General features: G+C 39.2%; 1 protein-coding gene across 8 annotated transcripts in view; it reads left to right on the forward strand.

Annotated features, from left to right (window-relative positions):
- The window catches only part of agrn (agrin), a 242,698-nt gene that overhangs the window by 91,954 nt on the left and 133,441 nt on the right, over positions 1-17,303 (forward strand). For 5 of the 8 annotated variants that reach the window (XM_052593910.1, XM_052593914.1, XM_052593918.1 and 2 more), the window contains exon 3: positions 11,315-11,353. In XM_052593910.1, the coding sequence (XP_052449870.1) occupies positions 11,315-11,353 (39 nt within the window). Of the gene's footprint in view, positions 1-2,736; positions 4,593-11,314; positions 11,354-17,303 lie in introns of those variants that run through there. The other 3 variants (XM_052593916.1, XM_052593917.1, XM_052593915.1) reach the window with 2 other exon arrangements.

A 17,303-nucleotide genomic window follows, 5' to 3' on the forward strand; every position in this document is an offset into this window, starting at 1 on the left:
ATCTGGCAGATTGACACTGATTTGATTTGGACATCTGTCAGATGAAGCCAATGGGCTGTAAGAAACCGAACGGAACCATATGAGAGAGTCTCAAAACTCGAGTTGCTAACAACACAACTGCTAAATTGATTAACATTCAGTGGAAATCAGGATTGGAATCTCGCCATATGGTTTTTGGGTAGCCGAGTCTGTAGAAATTGACTGTAGATATTGAACAAACAGCTTCATCTGTGTGATAGCTCACACCTGGATGCACTGTCGACAGGCGGTGTGCCTCACCGAGCAGCAGGCCAGTCGGCAGATGTGTTCTCACGTTATATTACGCTGATGTCATTTCCCATGGGTAATGTCTCTGCTGCAGTTACATCGGCACTCGGCAGGCAGCACGAAGGAAAAATCCCCACTTTCCCACTTTTTTTTTTTTGGTGGGGTGGTGTCACTTTCTATTCTTGTGAGCTGTGTGACAGCGCGGTGGAGTAAGGAACTCCCAGCTGTAGGAAACCAGAGCAGATCTGGCTGGAGGTGCAGTTAGCTCATTCTCACACTCATAGTCTGCTGGCGGTCTCCACCTCCCTCTTTTTTCTCCAGCGTTGTCTCACGTCTATTTTTTCTGACAGATTTTTGACTGCATGTGCAGTGAAGTGTAATGAGTTGAGCACTTGGGGGGATCTGCTCATAATCAAAACAGCCTTATTTATTAATGATAGTCCATACAATAAGACATTCAACCAGCTGCTGTGAAGAAACCGCAATGTCTAAGAATTGGGGATTATCAAGGGTTGGAGGAAACTGTTTGAAGAGTTGAATTGATATAATGGGTAGGTGAATAGAAGGATAGTTTGATGCAGAGGTAAATGTATGGGCAAAGAGATGGGTATTTGAATGAATAGATGGATGGATGATTATATTCTCTAGCAAAAATCTGAAACTTCACTGAGACACTTGAAAGTGAATATCTTTTGAATTTCTCATATCTTCCACTTTAATAACCACCACTCTTTTAAAATACATGAAGTGCACCGCTCTATGCTTTATTCCTATCCCTTCAATCCTGAAATGAGCACACATGCATCACACCAGAAACATGGCACAAGGAACAAGCAGAAGCCGATGAGAAGCCTTGAGGCTGCTCGTCATGAAAGTGCAGAGAGTTTGTGGTTGTTTCTTAATGGAAGTTGCCAGCTGAGAGAGCACACTGAGAGAGATGTTAACCTTCCGAGATAGCATGCACATTAAAGATGCATTACGGAGTGCTTTGAAGTCAAATTAGGTCTTATTCGAGTCATGATAGAGGGTGTGTAGAATCGACCGGATGTGGCGCCCTCTTCTGTCTCCATATTATTTGATGGGGGTTTCAGGTCATTATAACCCGCATGAATGTCACTAGATGCCCAGTTGTCTTTGCTAAATGCATTTCTTAGTCTGTGTGTCAGGCTGAAGGAAGATTAATGGCCCTGGTGGAGTGTGGGTGTTGTTTAGGGGTGCAGCACCACAGCTGGTGTGTGAACCTAGAGCCCTGTGCTGGAGGCCCGACTGACCCTGTGTTCTCTGCTATGTACATCAGGGGCTGGATTCCAGGGCCCCCCTATAAAGTCAACGAATAGGCTGTGTCCAAAGAGATAAACGGCCCCTGATGTGGAATGGAGTATAACTTTGTAAAAATGTATATGTGTGTGTGTGTGTGCATGACGGGTATCCAGCGAGGGGTGGGTTAAGAAACAGAGCGTATAAATAATTGATAATATGTACTGGCTTCTTTGTGAAGATGAACATCCATTGTGGATATGCCAGTCAGTATTGAAGGTGGGGGGCTTTAAAAAGAAGCATTAGCTCTCTGTGCTGTTGACCTCATTATGTGGTTTAGAGCATAAAATAAACATTCATAGGCGAGAAACCTAGTGAAATAATGCTATGGATTAAAAACACATTTCCCACTGATCTTTTGCCAGTATATTAATTTTCACTTCTGCTGAATATTAATATTTGCTTTATTTTTCACAGTGTGACAGATGAATAAAAGCATGGCATGGTGTCACAAGAAGATGAATATTTTTCTTTTTTGTGTGTTTTTTTGCCTGTTGCTTCTAATTGCATTGATTTATTTATTTGGAACCATTGTTCATTCCAGTCCTGCATTTTCTTTTACTGTTGCTCTTTTATATATAGATAGAGATGATTTACTGTTGATGTTTATATATATATATATATATATATATATATATATATATATATATATATATATATATATATATATATATATATATATACACACACACACACACACACACACACACACACACACACAGTATATATGCATATGTAATTTTGAACGCATCTAAGTCCTTTCCTTCAAGTTGTCCTTATAGTTTAAATGGTTTGTTTTCCTTAATATCTCACCAAATCCAAGACTAAATATGTCAGATTCCGTTTTACTTACATTTTTTTCCTTTCCCATTTAAACCACAAAGTTTGCAATTACAATTTTGCACAATTGCTGGCAGCGCTCTCCTTTAAATCACTATGAACTCAAAAGGCTTGACATGTTTTTGGTCCAATTGCCCTTTTGTGTTTTCGCTGTCGTTCCAGCTCCCCCCCCTTTAAAACACTCCCAAGTATTCCCAAAAGCTTTTATTCTTGGTTTCCCCCTCCCTCCCTCACTGCCTCCCCCTTCTCACCCCTCCCAACCCTTTGTTAGAGACAGCCCCTCATCCACTCCCCTCTCACTGTCTTCTCCTTCATTCGAGGCAGAGAGAGGGAGTCATGAGCGTCCGTGTCGTAAGGATGCAGAAAACACGCTCTTTGCATTGTTAAATGTAACGGAGAGGTGGACTAAGTGTCATCAGCCAGTTTTTTTTTATTTTTTCCTGCTTTTTTCCTCTAAGGCTCCACTCGTTTGTGCATGCCGCTCCCTGGCTCTTTGGCTGAGAAGCACTGGCTGAACGCAGACTTGCGCTGACTGAGTACCTGCTGCCTGGGGGATTTTCTGACATGAATAGCGGTGATCAGAGTATATGTTTTGTCTGGCAGTGAACACTTCCTCTGAGGCTCAGCTGGAGCGAGTTTAAGCCCAGGACACAAGGAGGTACACCAGAAGAGGAACGGATGCTTGAGAGAGCTAAACGGAGAGAGAAATTGCTTCTGACTCCAATGACAAGAAATGAGAACGGAAGAGCCACTTTTTCCAGAGTGACAAGCAACTTGGCTGAGTCCACAACAGGAGCTTGTCTCGTCTCAGGAGTTATCCACTAAAAAGGACTGAGGACTAACAGCACTGTCCGAAGCAGTTGTTTGGTTTGCTTTGCGCGCATTGCTGTAGTAATCTCAGCTGTTCCTCGTATCTTGTTTCTGGCTCTGCACTGACCGGAGCATCTGGGGGAAGAGTGCTCACCAGACACAACCACTTTTGACTGTACGCTTTATTCAGGGTGCTCTCCGAAAAAGAGGGGAGGTCACCAAAGAGGACCAGTGTTGAATGATAGAGAAGGGGTTGAGGAAAAAGACCCTGCTGCTCACTGAGGCATATGGTTGAGCTTGCCAAAGACAGCTGCTGACTCTCTGTGGGCTAATTATTCATTCATTTAGGAGATTCAGCCTGGGGCAGGGGGAGGAAAGTTAAGACTTTTATGACCAAAGACGAGCCTAGTGTTGCAGTTCTCCGGACGATTTGGGAAGGGGTCAATCTCCAAAAGTTTGTGCGTTCGTTTGTGTGAGAGAGGCTAATGACTCCAATTCCAGCTTGTGGTCAACTGAGCGTTTCCCTGGACAGACGGCTAGCATGATGCCTAGCCACACCCGCAGTGCTTCCTGACACATGCCACAATCAGAGAAGCTTGGCATCTTCGTGCCGCTGTCGGGCACAGACAGGTGGCAGCACGTCCTGAAAGAAGAGAATTCATTGTGCCATAAAAAATTACAAGCACCCCTTAAGACAAATCAAGAGCCAATTCATTACTAATTCACCAAGCCGTGGAGTTCTGCGCTTGCAGATTTAAAGTACAAAGTGCAGCAGGGATTGTTCGCACTCTCTCGTCGTGTTGCCAATCTAGACCAGGGGTCCAGTGGAGTTTTTTGTCAGATACTCTCAAGAGAACTCACATTCTAACCTTTCATGACAAGCCACCCCTGTGCTTGGGAGAGAAATGGAGGGATTGCCGGAGGGTTGGGGACTGTAGGACCTGCACCCTTCCAGAGCAGCTGTAATTTGGGAACAAAATGTGTTGCTTGGAGACTGGCGAAAGTATTTGTCTACGTTTTTCAGGAAGGAACTGCGATAAGAAGTGCCATTGGAGTTTAAGCTGAAGCCATTTTCAGAGTTCTTTTTGTCTATCTTTCTTCTCTGAGTCTGTTCAGAACGCTTGCCGAATTGGCGTACTTTAGGGACGGCGCGGAGTGGAGTATGACCAGTTGTCAGTACCCCACGCCGCCCCCGGAGCGGGACCGCATGTACCAGCACAAAGTGTCGCTGGTCGTGCGGTACTTCATGATTCCTTGCAACATCTGTCTCATACTGCTGGCCACTTCCACGCTCGGCTTCGCTGTACTCCTCTTCCTCAATAACTGTAGGTCACAGTTAGTGAAACATGACTGGCAGCGTATGTATATATATGTGTGTTTGTGTGTTCGTGTTTGTGCATGACCCTGTAGAGTTTTTGTGGCTTGATAAGTTACAGAATAGTGGTCCTTTCCCTTGTGTGCAGTGTAGAGATTTCTTACAGTGATCCTCAGGGAGGCAGAGGAGAGACACTTTGACGGATGGATGGTTCAATAAGGATCGATGGCAATCAAAAACTAATCCCTAATGCGTTGGCTTCGATCCCCTGCCTGACAGTGAAATGATTAAGGATGACACAGATAAACTGTCCTCATCCTACAAAGTGCTTGAATGCTTGTGTCTAAAAACACTGCTTGGTGGCGCTCTGTCATCCCTGAAGCAGTGGTATTTAGACTGCACAGCGGGATAAAGGGGGCAGATTAAATGCCTTTGGATGTGAAAGCTTGGCATTAGCTTCAGTGCTTACTGTATCTGCTTGAGTGAATCTGCAAACGCTTTGGTGTCTTAGGGTGCCCCGCCAGCCAGTGTGTGTTGCCAGATCGTTTTGGCACTGTGCTACAAAGAAAAGATTGGAGACGAAACGTGTGCTCCAGAGCATGTCACAATGTGCTTTGATGAAATGGAGCAGCAGGTAATGCTGCTCTTTTCCCGTTTTAGATGTATTACTTATCGCTGTCCTGTTTTATCTGCCTTTTTGCACCATTGGATCCTGGGTTTTCTTATTCTGTGAATTATCAGTTACATAGAAACACGTTATAGTATGATTTCGGAGCTTTTGTACGATTTTGTTAGTACGCTCTGCTAGAGAAATAAGTTTAATCGTTGAGAAAATGGTCTTGCTATGCATCAGTGCTGATGTCTCATTAAATTCTTAATGATATTGAAATGTAGATGACTTTTTAACAGGAAGCTTGTACAGCGGTTATCACACACACACACAAAGACACACACACACACACACACACACTTGAGTTCAGTGGCTGTTCTCCAGCATTAAGCTTGTAAGATGCCATGTGAAATTACACTGCAGACACTGGTGTATTGTTAATGGAAATATTTGACAAATTGGGTCACAAAGTACCAAACAAAATTTAAATGAGCCCTTTGGTAGGGCCTCAGGCCATCTGAGTAGATATTAAATCACTGTTAAATAGTTGCAAAGACGCATATATGAAACTTTGTTCTGTATAAAGACAATAATTGACACCTTTTTAGATAGTAATATGTTTAGTATTTTTGAATGAAAGGGGAAAATAAAAAAGAGAGCATTCAGCCCTTTCCACCCTGTGTAAACCATTAACTACCTTATTTCTCATATTCTTACCTGTGCACTCACTTAAAGAGATCCACGGTGCCTCTACATTAGATCTATATTAAAAGACCGAAAAGGGCCCTTCATGAAATTCTAAAAATGTGCCCTCTCCATCCCACAATAAAGGAGTCTGAGTGTGAGGTTCATTTATAAGCCGACCATGTCGCAAAATCGATTTAATCCAGACAGATTCCATTAGATTTAAACATAAACTCAGTTAGAGCACTCCATCCCTGCTCCTCAAAGAAGAGTAAAAAACAGGACGGAGTGAAAGAAGTACCATTAACATGGAGAGGTGCATCATAGCGTTTGAAAGCTTGTTGGAGTAGGATACAGACCAAAGGTTAGTCATTTCCATTTTCATTTAGCAAGCACAGAGAAGAGAGGCCACACAGGACTAGAGCTGCTCAGCTCCACAACCAAATCCATCAGCCTATACATACACATCAGTAAACTAGATAATAAAACAGAAAGGAAAAGAGAACAGACACTGAATGAAAACACATGGCTCGCATACTGCCTGACAGTTCAAGTGGAGGTCTGTTTGGGGCCACATATTGCAGTGTATCTGCCTTACTGTGCCTTTTACATGGGGATTTAAAAATAATGTATTAATTGCATGTTTGAAATGAAAGTATTGATTTTAAATTTATATTAAATATTAATATGTAAGACATGAATTCATTTCATTTTATAATATTCTAATTTCTGTTTAGTTATTTTGCAATCATTAACTCACTTGCTTCTTTATCAAGTATGCTTAATTACTTCAGTACTTCTGCAGTTTTGTTCTTGGTTCATTTTCAGTTTGAATTTTGGGTGAATAGAAAAAATAGACTCTCTGTTGATCTAATGCTACAGTACCTTTAGTCCACTCAGATTTGCTTTTAATTGTGATTAATCTCCCTTTTTACTAATAATTGTGAATTCTTGGTGTGAGAATATTGGTATTGTATAAAAAAAAAATGCAATACATTTCTCCTTCCTGTTTTTAGCTATATTTAAAGGGGCTATATGATGCAATTTAAACATTTTCTTTCTCTTTGGAGTGTTACAAACTCTTGGTGCATGAAAAAGATCTGTAAAGTTGTAAATACTAAAGTCTCAAATCCAAAGAGATATTCTTTATCAAAGTTAAGACTCTGACACGCCCCCCTAAAACAAATGATTCAAACATGCCCCCACATGTCTATGTCACTATGTGGAAATATTTGCGTAATGCTCCCCAAATGTTCACACAAAGAAAGAAGCCGTGGTTTCAGTAACCGCAGTTAGTGTTGAAGCTGCAATGTCAGGATGATGCTGTGTGTATCTAGGCGAAAGCAAAAGCCTTAATTGGCCTTCTGAAAGTAGATGCATTTAGGAATCTTTAAGATTTCTTACAAGTTACAACAGAAAAGCAACAAAGTTTTATGGATGACCGTTTCGTGAACCTAGGAAAGAAGGTAATTCTGACTTTGCTACGACAATCTGGAGCTTCTGAATTGAACAATCAGCTCATGTATTGTATTTTGTTATTAGTTGAAGTATTTGTTATTTACTGTTCAAATGCAGAGTTTTGTGCATTGTGTGTCTGTGTGTGCACGCGAGATGAAGCTCGCGATTATGGAAAGGGGAATTACATTTCCGATGAGTGCTTGCGGTGTCAGGCTATCACAATGCACTGGGTCAGTTGGCCAATAAGAGCAGACTGCGCTTATCAGAAGGAGGGACCTACAATAATGTACATTATTTGAAAATTACTGTTTTTTGAACTTTAAAGCATGTCAACATATTCTGTTATACCAAATACATACAAATATGAATTTTAAAAAAGCATCATATGATCCTTTAACCTTTACATTTTTGCAAATTTAAATTTAATGTAAATCATATAGTTTTCATTGATCTATTGCAATTTCACCTACTAGATATGCTACGATTTTACTTGTAGTTAATTACTTAATTTCCATTATTGTGAAAATATTGCCAATTCTTGGCATGCAAATGTCGGTATAGTATCATGAATTAAAATATTGCTTTATCAATATTTAACATTTACATTTTAAATACTAATTGGCCAAATGTTTGTATAACAACCATTCAACTGTAAAAATCATCCCTCGCAACAATTTCCTGCATAGCTGTGCTAGCACATACAACAGCTTTGAATAATTTAACATAAAGAATTGCAATGTTATTGCAGTGTGAACCAAGTATCAATATAATATTCTATCACCAGGTCCCTGCCAATTCCCTTAAAGAAAATCTTCACCAAAAAGAAAGATATTTTCAAAGTCAGCGGAGTCCAAACAGCATTGGTCTCCTTTGATTTTCATTGTATGAACTGAGACACTGAGTCATAAATATATAATTTTGTGATCCACAGAAGAAAGCACAGGTTTACAACAGCATAATAATGAGTAGAGATGACTCTTTAAGTAAAGCAAATGTGCTTGAGGTAAACCTAGTGTTGAATTTCTTAGCCACGTATCATTTACATGTGAAACAAACGTTCCCGTGAGACCCGCACAGACAGTTGTTTTGTCCTCTACTGCCACTGGACATATAAGAAAGAAAAGCTGTACTTGGGGGCGTCACAGGGTTATGCATTACAGTGTGTGAGCAGTATATATTTTATCTCTATGATACACATCTGTGTGTGTGTTATACACCCTCAGCTCTGGAAGCGATGTTTCCCGGAGGATGAAACGCTGTAACTGTCATGATTGACTCTCGGACCAGTTCAACAAACACTTCATTATTCAAGGAGAGAAACACAGCAAGCCGTTTCCCCTCTCTCTCTCGCTTCCTCGTTCCCTCACACCTCTGTTTTTCCGGTCTCTCTCTCTCTCCCTCTCTAGCACCGGCTCTCCAATCTTCCTTGCGCTCAATTGTTGACAAGCAATTTGAAGTGAGCCTAAAATTAAACTCCATGCTGGCAGTTGGGGGTGCTGGTGAAGAGAGGAGCAGAGATTCCAGCTCCGTCCCTGTGTGTGGGAGAGAGAGTGTGTGTGTGTGTGTAAGTGCAACCGGCTGGCTGGGCAATTGATGTGATAGTTTTGTGGTGTTGGTTATTCCCGCCTGCAGAAGCAGGGTGTTGTAGCTGCACTTAAGCTAGATGGCTTCATGCGCCGTGTTGTTGAAACGCCGGTTCTGTCAAGAGTAATAAGGTACGCGAGTTCAGCGTTTTCAAAATCACTTCGGTTTGGAGGAAAGTTAGACTGAGTGGGGTCGCTTCCAACTTCTGTGGCAGTTCTCGCTTTCAGTCGTTGCTGGTTTTAATGAGTTTCAGCCCAATACTTTTGGCTGGTTTTGTAGTCTGAATATTTTAACATTTATTAGTGTAACAGCTTAAACTGACAGTTCACCCGAAAACTTTAATTCTGTCATCATTTGCTCACCCTTGTGTCGTTCCAAACCTGACTTTCTTCTACCGTGGAACACAAAAGAAAATATTTTGAAAAAATTCTCAATGTTTGTTTTATGCTTACTATGAAAGTCAGTATGATTCAGTGTTGTTTTGAATCACATTGACTTTCATTGCGTTTAAAATCAGTTAAAACATTCTTCAAAGTATCTTCTTTTATAATAGTGTTTTGTGGGTGTTTGTCACTGTGTGTACGCTGTACAGAAGTCCTAAAGAGACATGCATTGTTGTTTTCTTCTCTTGTTTACTTGCGATCAGTAATTTCCTTGTGACCTCAATGTAAGTTGTTTTGGCGATGTTGATTTTCTGAAGCATTAACATGCAGATGTTCCATTCCCTTGAATTGGCTTAAAGTTAAAATTAAAAACACATGTTCAGAGTCTCTACATTGTTCAAAACTATAAAGTTGTTGTTTACTTCACGAATGTCTTAGAGTTAGACAGTAGAGTGCTCTATCACTGACAGACATAAAAACCTTTCAGCTTCAATGAGTTGCTGAAATAAACTCAATTATTCTTATCCATGTTGCAGCAGTATGAACATAAAAATGGTCACGAAAAAGCATCAGAAAACATTTGTTACTTAAGAAAAAATCAGTAGGAAATAGCTGAGATTTTAATGAAATGATTTTTAAAATGATGAAAGAATGAAGTCATTGTTGGCAAGATCACAAGAGAATCAAGTCAATATCTCCAAAAACAAATGTTTCATTTGTTTGTTGTTTGTTGTTTTTTGTTGTGTTTTGGTGATTCATCTGTCCAACAAGACATTTCAGCGTCTGACCAAGAACATTTGGTTTTTTGTGGCTTTTTTGATGTAGGCTACAGCCTGTGAATGCAATTTTATATTACTAGTTCAAAAGCTTGGGGTTAGTTAAAAAAATGAAGAAGAAGAAGAAGTTTTATTTATATGTCTTTTTTTAAAGTCGCTTATGTTTAAAAAGACTGAATTTATTTGATTAAATATACAGTAACATGATTATTATGAAATATTTTCAGAATTTCAGCATTACTCCAGTCTTCAGTGTCATTTGATCCTTCAGAAATCTTTCTAATATGCTGATATAATATGCTGAAACATTTCTTCTTATTATTAATGCTGAAAACAGTTGTATTGCTTAATATTTTTGTGGAAATATATAGGCCTATACAGGTGTGTGTGTGTGTGTGTGTGTGTGTGTGTGCGACCCTGAACCATAAAACTAGGTCATTTTCTTAATTGTGATTTATTCATTATCTGAAAGCTGAATAAACAAGTGTTCCATTAATGTATGATTTGTTAGGATAAGACAATATTTGGTCAAGAAACAACTATTTTAAAATCTGGAATCTGAGGATGCAAAAAAATCTAAATACTGAGAAAATCGCCTTTAAAGTTCAAAATCAAAAATTCCGTTTTGATATATGTACGGTAGAAAAATTACAAAATATCTTCATGGAACATGATTTTTACTTAAAACTCTATAGATTTTTGGCATAAAAAAAAAAAAAAAACTATAATTTTGACTCAATGACTCAATACAATGTAATGGTGTTAGCTTTTCCTACAAATATACCCCTGCTACTTACGACTGGTTTTCTGGTCCAGGGTCACAAATAAAACATTTTAAATATCTTAGTGTCACTTTTGATCACCTGAACACTTTTTGATATAATGTGCCTTTACTGAATAAAAAGTTTTAATTTCTTAAAAAAAAAAAAAATTATCTAAATTTTACTGACCCCAAACTTTTATTGAAAAATTATGTCTTTAACATATATTTCAGTGCTGTAAGTGCATTACTGCAAACAAATTTGACAGCATTTCACGCCACAGATGCTGTTGATAGAGCTCAAGTTGTTTTTAACCTGCAATATTCATTTAATCTCATATTCCATCTGATCTTTCTTAATCTATTCTTTTTGAGATTTAACCTCTGTGAAAGAGTCATGTAGTCCGCTGTCCAACCACTCATTCGAAATGACTGCTGACCGCCTGGGACTGTCCAGATGTCTTCCTTTTAACTAATGTGCCTCTCTCTCTCTCTCTTCTTCCTCCACAGACAAACCTGTTCACTTCACACCGGCTCCTCCTCCTGATGGTAAGTCCCATAAGATTTCCCCTGACTGGAGTGTTTTCAACCTGCCCAGATAATGATCTCAGCTCAGACCCATTTGCTGTTTGAAGTGGGCGTCCTCGCCGTGTCGCTTCCCTCCGCCGGCTTGTGTGTAGCCTGTTAACATGGTCAGCGAGAAACAGGGAGAGGGACATCTGCTTTGATGTAGAAATCTCCTGACATCTTGATTTATCTAGACTGGTGGGATGTGGGGTGGCTGACTTCTCGGGCATGCGGCTGAAGTTTTCCCACATCCCCCTGGGACGCAGCTTTGTTTATTACTCAAGCTGATTAGCCGATTGCGTTTGCCAAGTTTAATGAATATAAATCTCAATATTAAATGAGGTATTGTTTCTCTAGTTGTCACCATGCACTGAGATGCATTAATTATACAACAACAATTTATTGGCAAATGGCATATCTCTGCACAGATTAATTGGGAGAAACAGCTGGTTTCCCCACTCTGTTAATGAATATTTATATGCAACAACATGAAATGGGCTTTGGAGGTTACTCCTGAGCTGCTGGCAGTGGAGATGCTTCTCTTTATGAGCTGGAGGGAGCTTCATTATGGACACCGTCATAAATACTCCAACAAAATAGCTGCATGTGTGGGTGTATTTGGTATTAATGCACCAAAATTACATGTGGTTTAATTAACTCCAGTGCACACGTGCATACATTTTGATAGTTTTCCGCATGGTTGTTAGCAACGAACCAGACCTGAATGACCAAAGGAGCAGCAAACAAATCGTAATAACGCTCTGAGAACAATGATGTTTTCATTTTTACACTTTTTAATGATTGGGTCATGGCTTTTTTCTATATTGATGAAAATGTTAAACACTTTTTTTTCCAGTAATTTTGTTGAGATTACAACTGCATGTGAAAAAACGTCTCTGTTGGGTCTAGGCTCGATTTGCACAATAATTGCCCAATCACCTGCTACGTAGGATGATCTGTCTGAGGGCTTGAGAAAAGGCTTGTGTTGAAAATCTGGGCTTTGAGATGAATTTTATTCCCCTGCAGCTACAAGACAATAGTTATTATCTCCTTGAAACACTGTCCATGCGGCACTGCTGGGTAATTATATCTGATTGATGTTTTTATTAACCTTACTCCTTACCAAGAGATCGGAAACTCGTGAAATTTTACTTAAAATGTACAGAATACATCTGACTCATAGAGAAATAGAGACTTCTAACTGCTTTTTAATAGAAGTTTAATGACATTAGAGATTGCTTTGAAAACCTGCAGTTCTGAGAGAAATTGCGAGGCTCGGAGTGAAGTCGCAAAACTCTATTTCCCCTTTGATGCTTTCCGAAACTGTGGGCTATTGATCACACTGCACATTTTCAATACATGGATGTTTTTCTTCATCCCCGCCTGTTTGTTTCCGCTCTAGCCGAGCGTTTAAAAGCCACAGCCAGCTCTTAATTACATTTCCAATTGTTCTGCGAGTTCTCAGATGGACAGTACTTCATGTGCCAGACCTACAGAAGCCTGCAAAAAAGCTTTCCTCTCGGCTATCTCATCCCCTGCCCCGCGGCTGCTGTCTTCAGAGGCCATTAAGCGTCAAAGGAGATCGGTTGTCCAATTACACTTCCATCCCCGGTCCTTCATTGCCATATTAGTTCGTTACAAGACTGAGATGTACTTATATAAAAGCCTGTGCATTAGGAAAATGAGCATGAGATGGAAAACATGTCCCCCGTTCCAAGGACGTAATGACATTCCCAGACCAAATTATTCACAGATATTTAATTAAACGGATTCACATCACAGACATCTAAGTCTCCCGCTATTACAAGCACAATTGAAGTATTTCCCTTTCAGATGACAGACACCAATCCGTATTGAAGTTTCCCCCACTTTTGAAGTGTATTTGTATGTGCATCTGCCCGTTACAACTTAATAAAAGATGTTTAATCACTAGCTGAAACCTGACAAAGCAACAAAGCGACCTTTAATTAGCGTCGTTTTGTAGGCCGTTTGTCAAGCGGATGTCCTTCAGAGTTTAAGTCGCCCGTGTCTGCAAACCAAACGCTGCCAGATTCTCAAACTTGTGTAAGATTTGGCAGAGCTGTGTCCCGTTAATTATCTCTGCGTCGGTTTAGAAAGTTGGCTTGAGGAAAACATCTTGCTTTCGGTAAAACAAATGTTCGTTTGTTTGTATTCGGCCCACTTACGACGTTGTGCGCGCCAAGCGATAAACTTGAGGGGATTCTATACTTGGAATGCCCTTGGTTTGGCCGCCTGTTAATGTTATTTTTAGAATTAGTCAAAGAAACAATGATTGGATTGTGTTGGGTAGTTTATTACCATCAGGTCAGATGTTTTTGACCGGTTTGAGCATTACATTTGAGAAGATGTAGCCTGTCGCAGTAGGTCACCTAGCATTCCTGCTTTAATTTGGGTCATGTTGGAAATCAGATACGGACAAACCACTCCTACACATCTCAACGTGTGGTAATGAATACACTCCATCTGAATGCAGCCTTCCGTTCGGCGTTTGTCACAGCGAGTTTTCCCCCTCCAGGCCGAGCTGTACCTGAAAAAAAAAAAAAAAACTAATGGCAGATTGAATCGAGTAGGTGGTGGGATGTAAGACTGAGATGTTTATGTATGCCCGAGCTGTGGGCTAACTTTCAGAGACCCTGCCAAACTTTCTTTAGCTTTGAAAAGCTCAACTAACATCTTCGGAAAGGGAAAACGATAATAAATAAAAGGCAGGACTTGTGTAATTTATTCAGCCATCGCTGTGTTCTTGACAGAAGGAAGCAGAATTAATTATTACCAGTCTCTTATCTTAATTAAATCTTTTCATGTCATGGATTTCACACAAAAGAGCCCTGAAAAATCATGTTCATCTCCTCTTTTTTTTTTTTTTTTGGTTTGCAGAGAACGGCGCGTATCAAGATATCAAATATATGTGGCATAAATTCATCTGGGGATTAACTGTTATACCTAACTAGAGCGTTCACCGAAGTTTTTCGAGTTTGACATTACGCCTGGAAGTTTTGTTGCCCTCTGTGCTGTCTGAACATAAATACAGCTGCAAGAAATTCTCGAGAACGGCTGTCTTTGTAGTTCCGTAGAATCAGCAGTTGCTTGCATAAGCAACAAACAGTAGAGCTTGTCATGGAGAGGAAATCGGGAAGGTGTGGGCAAAGCTTGTTTTGATATTAATCTGTCTAACATATTCTTGACACAACTCAGCAGCGTACAGCACAGAAATGGAAGCTATTGATTTCTGGTGGAGAGAGATGGCAAGTTTACGCATTGAGGGTAAGAAGTAGATGTAAAATGTGGCCGGTTTTTTCCAGAGAATTGTGAGGAAAGCAATTCATATTGACATTCGCATCAGTGAGGTTTTGTCACGGCTCTGATTTTACCTGGGCTTCAGATTGAAAATATACACTCACAGTCTTTTGTGTTCAAGTCAAATTGGCATTTGGGTCAATGACAAGTAAAAGTGTCCACGATAAAGAAAAGAAAAACACTTTGAAAGTTCCAAGAGATATGCTCTTTGTATTTGTGTTGGTTTCATGTGATTTTAAAGAACATTTGTACCATTTTCAAGACAATTTTCATTGTATTGATACTAAAACTGTCATATGGTGGAACCTTCAAGTAAATGTAGTAACATTTTCCAGCCTACGTGAGTGTTTGTTTTGCAGCTTGAGGTAATAAAAATGGTTAAACATCTCATATTTTAAAAGAACTTGACTCTCAGTCAAGAGAGTCTGCAGGGCTTTCTGATTTAGTTTTTTCTGCTTGTTGGTTGGACAAAAATACTTTAGAAAAGCTATTTATAAATCATACATTGTTTTTTATATAGCCCTATCATTTATTATATAAATTCTTTTTTTAAGTATTATGCATTATGTTATTTATTTATTTATTTATTTATTTATAGGAATTTAATTGTCAGGATAGTTGGATCCACCTGAAATGTATCTTATTTTATTTAGTTTTTATGAATTTTATATTATTTACATATAGAAATTCCATTCTCAGAACATTTGCATCACCCTGATATTTTTAACTCCCTTGAATAGTAACATGAACCAAATCAGCAGAATGCAGAGCGCTAAAGCACTTTTTGTGTGAGGAAGACATCTACTGATGTAGTTTAGGATTTAATTATAATAATTACAATGCATAGCTGTAATGCATCTGGGATGAATATGAAACAGTACTATTTCTGAAGCATTCACAGATGTATTAGTGAGGCAGGAATACCTTGAGATGTTGTGTTGTATGATTAATGTGATCATTTAGCACATAGATCCAGGATTCAGATGTTGTTGACAGGCTTACAAGGAAATGCAAAACGACTTGATGGGACCATAATGCGGGGGCAATCCCTATCGGTTTTTTAATTGTTAATCGCACCCGTTAAAATTAGAACGCTCTCTAGTCTCATTATGAAACCAATTATGTCGCATACACTTCAGTTTTTATTACATAGACTTTGACATGTCTTTCTATTAGTATAATTGTTCAAGACTTGAGTTATGTAACAGATCCTGCAAACCATTTACATTTACATTACATTTAGTCATTTTGCAGACGCTTTTGTCAAAGGCGACTTACAGTTGGGGAATACATGAAGCGGAAGGGGAATACAAAATTCCTCTTAAAGAGGCAAATAGAAGTTTACCAAGTTTCAGGCATTTGTTCAAATAAGTACAAGCTTGAAAGGGAAGGAATAAATAAAGAGAAAGACTACAGTTTTTTTTTTTTTTACATTTATTTAGGATGTCAAGTTTTCATGTATCATTGTTTTATGGATGTTATACTCTTATAGTGTATGAGCAAACAGTAATGCATACTTTTCAGCTTAATATTTGGTATATATATAATTTATTGCACAAATTATCACAGTATTACAGTGTTTTGCTTTGTTTTTTATCGCATACAGCAATAGTATACTTCTAAATACCATCATACTTGTATATAGTAATTATTCAGTGCCATAGTACATATCTAGGTACCATCTGTTACCTTCAATATATGACATAGCCACATTTATTTGTTTATTGGCCTTTAGTTGGGCTTTTTAATGGCAGCAAAAAGTGTTTCTCTGCATTAATGTTCATTTATAAATATAGTATTATCCCTACCATTTTTTTTCAATGAACGTGCACTATTAATATCTAATTTAATATAAAGAAATATCTGTGAAAGCAATTTAAAAAGGCTGCAATACACAGACATGTCTGAATAGCCATGAATAAAAAAGAGCTTTTTATCCCTCAGAGTGAGCAGTTAACATCTACAAATACGGGCCCATTGTTGCTGTGCTAACCAGCTTATTTCTGACCCTCAATAGTACATATTTGTATGGGTTATGTGCCCTGTAATAGTGCCCACTTTTCGTCATGAAGAGACTCACTATGTGTCTTGCTAGTCAGATTTTGCACAGTATTATTTTTTGAATGTCATCATAAAAGCATATCCTCACAGCAGGAGGGCCACTGTCCTCTAAATTGTGTGTTCTCCGGCTTCTCTGTCCAGTCTAGTGTAACTGTAATGCAAAACTGTTTTGTAATTCTATTCAAATATTCCAGTGGCAGCAGGAGCAGCACAGTTTGTGTTTGTGCCTGGACTGCTGCTGACATGATGGAGTAGGTCTGCATGAAGAGTGCAGGAAACCATAAATCTCTGTTTAAGCCCCCAAAACACGATATCTCCCCCTTTCACTCTCGTGCGCCTTCTAACAAAAACAGACAAGGTCTTTGCACCCATGGAAGCAGACCAGTACCTTTTCCCTGTTATGCAAGACCTGATATCACTCTGGACAGTGGTTTGGGCCCCGTTGTGTTTATTTGTGCTTGTCCATTGCCTCCAGTCACATACTGTATACTCAAAAGGAGTCCAACTCATTCTCATCTAATTTGTATTGTTTCCCAGACTTCCCCTTAATGGC

The sequence above is a fragment of the Carassius gibelio genome, chromosome B23 (assembly GCF_023724105.1).
Source record: "Carassius gibelio isolate Cgi1373 ecotype wild population from Czech Republic chromosome B23, carGib1.2-hapl.c, whole genome shotgun sequence".
Classification (NCBI taxonomy): domain Eukaryota; kingdom Metazoa; phylum Chordata; class Actinopteri; order Cypriniformes; family Cyprinidae; genus Carassius; species Carassius gibelio.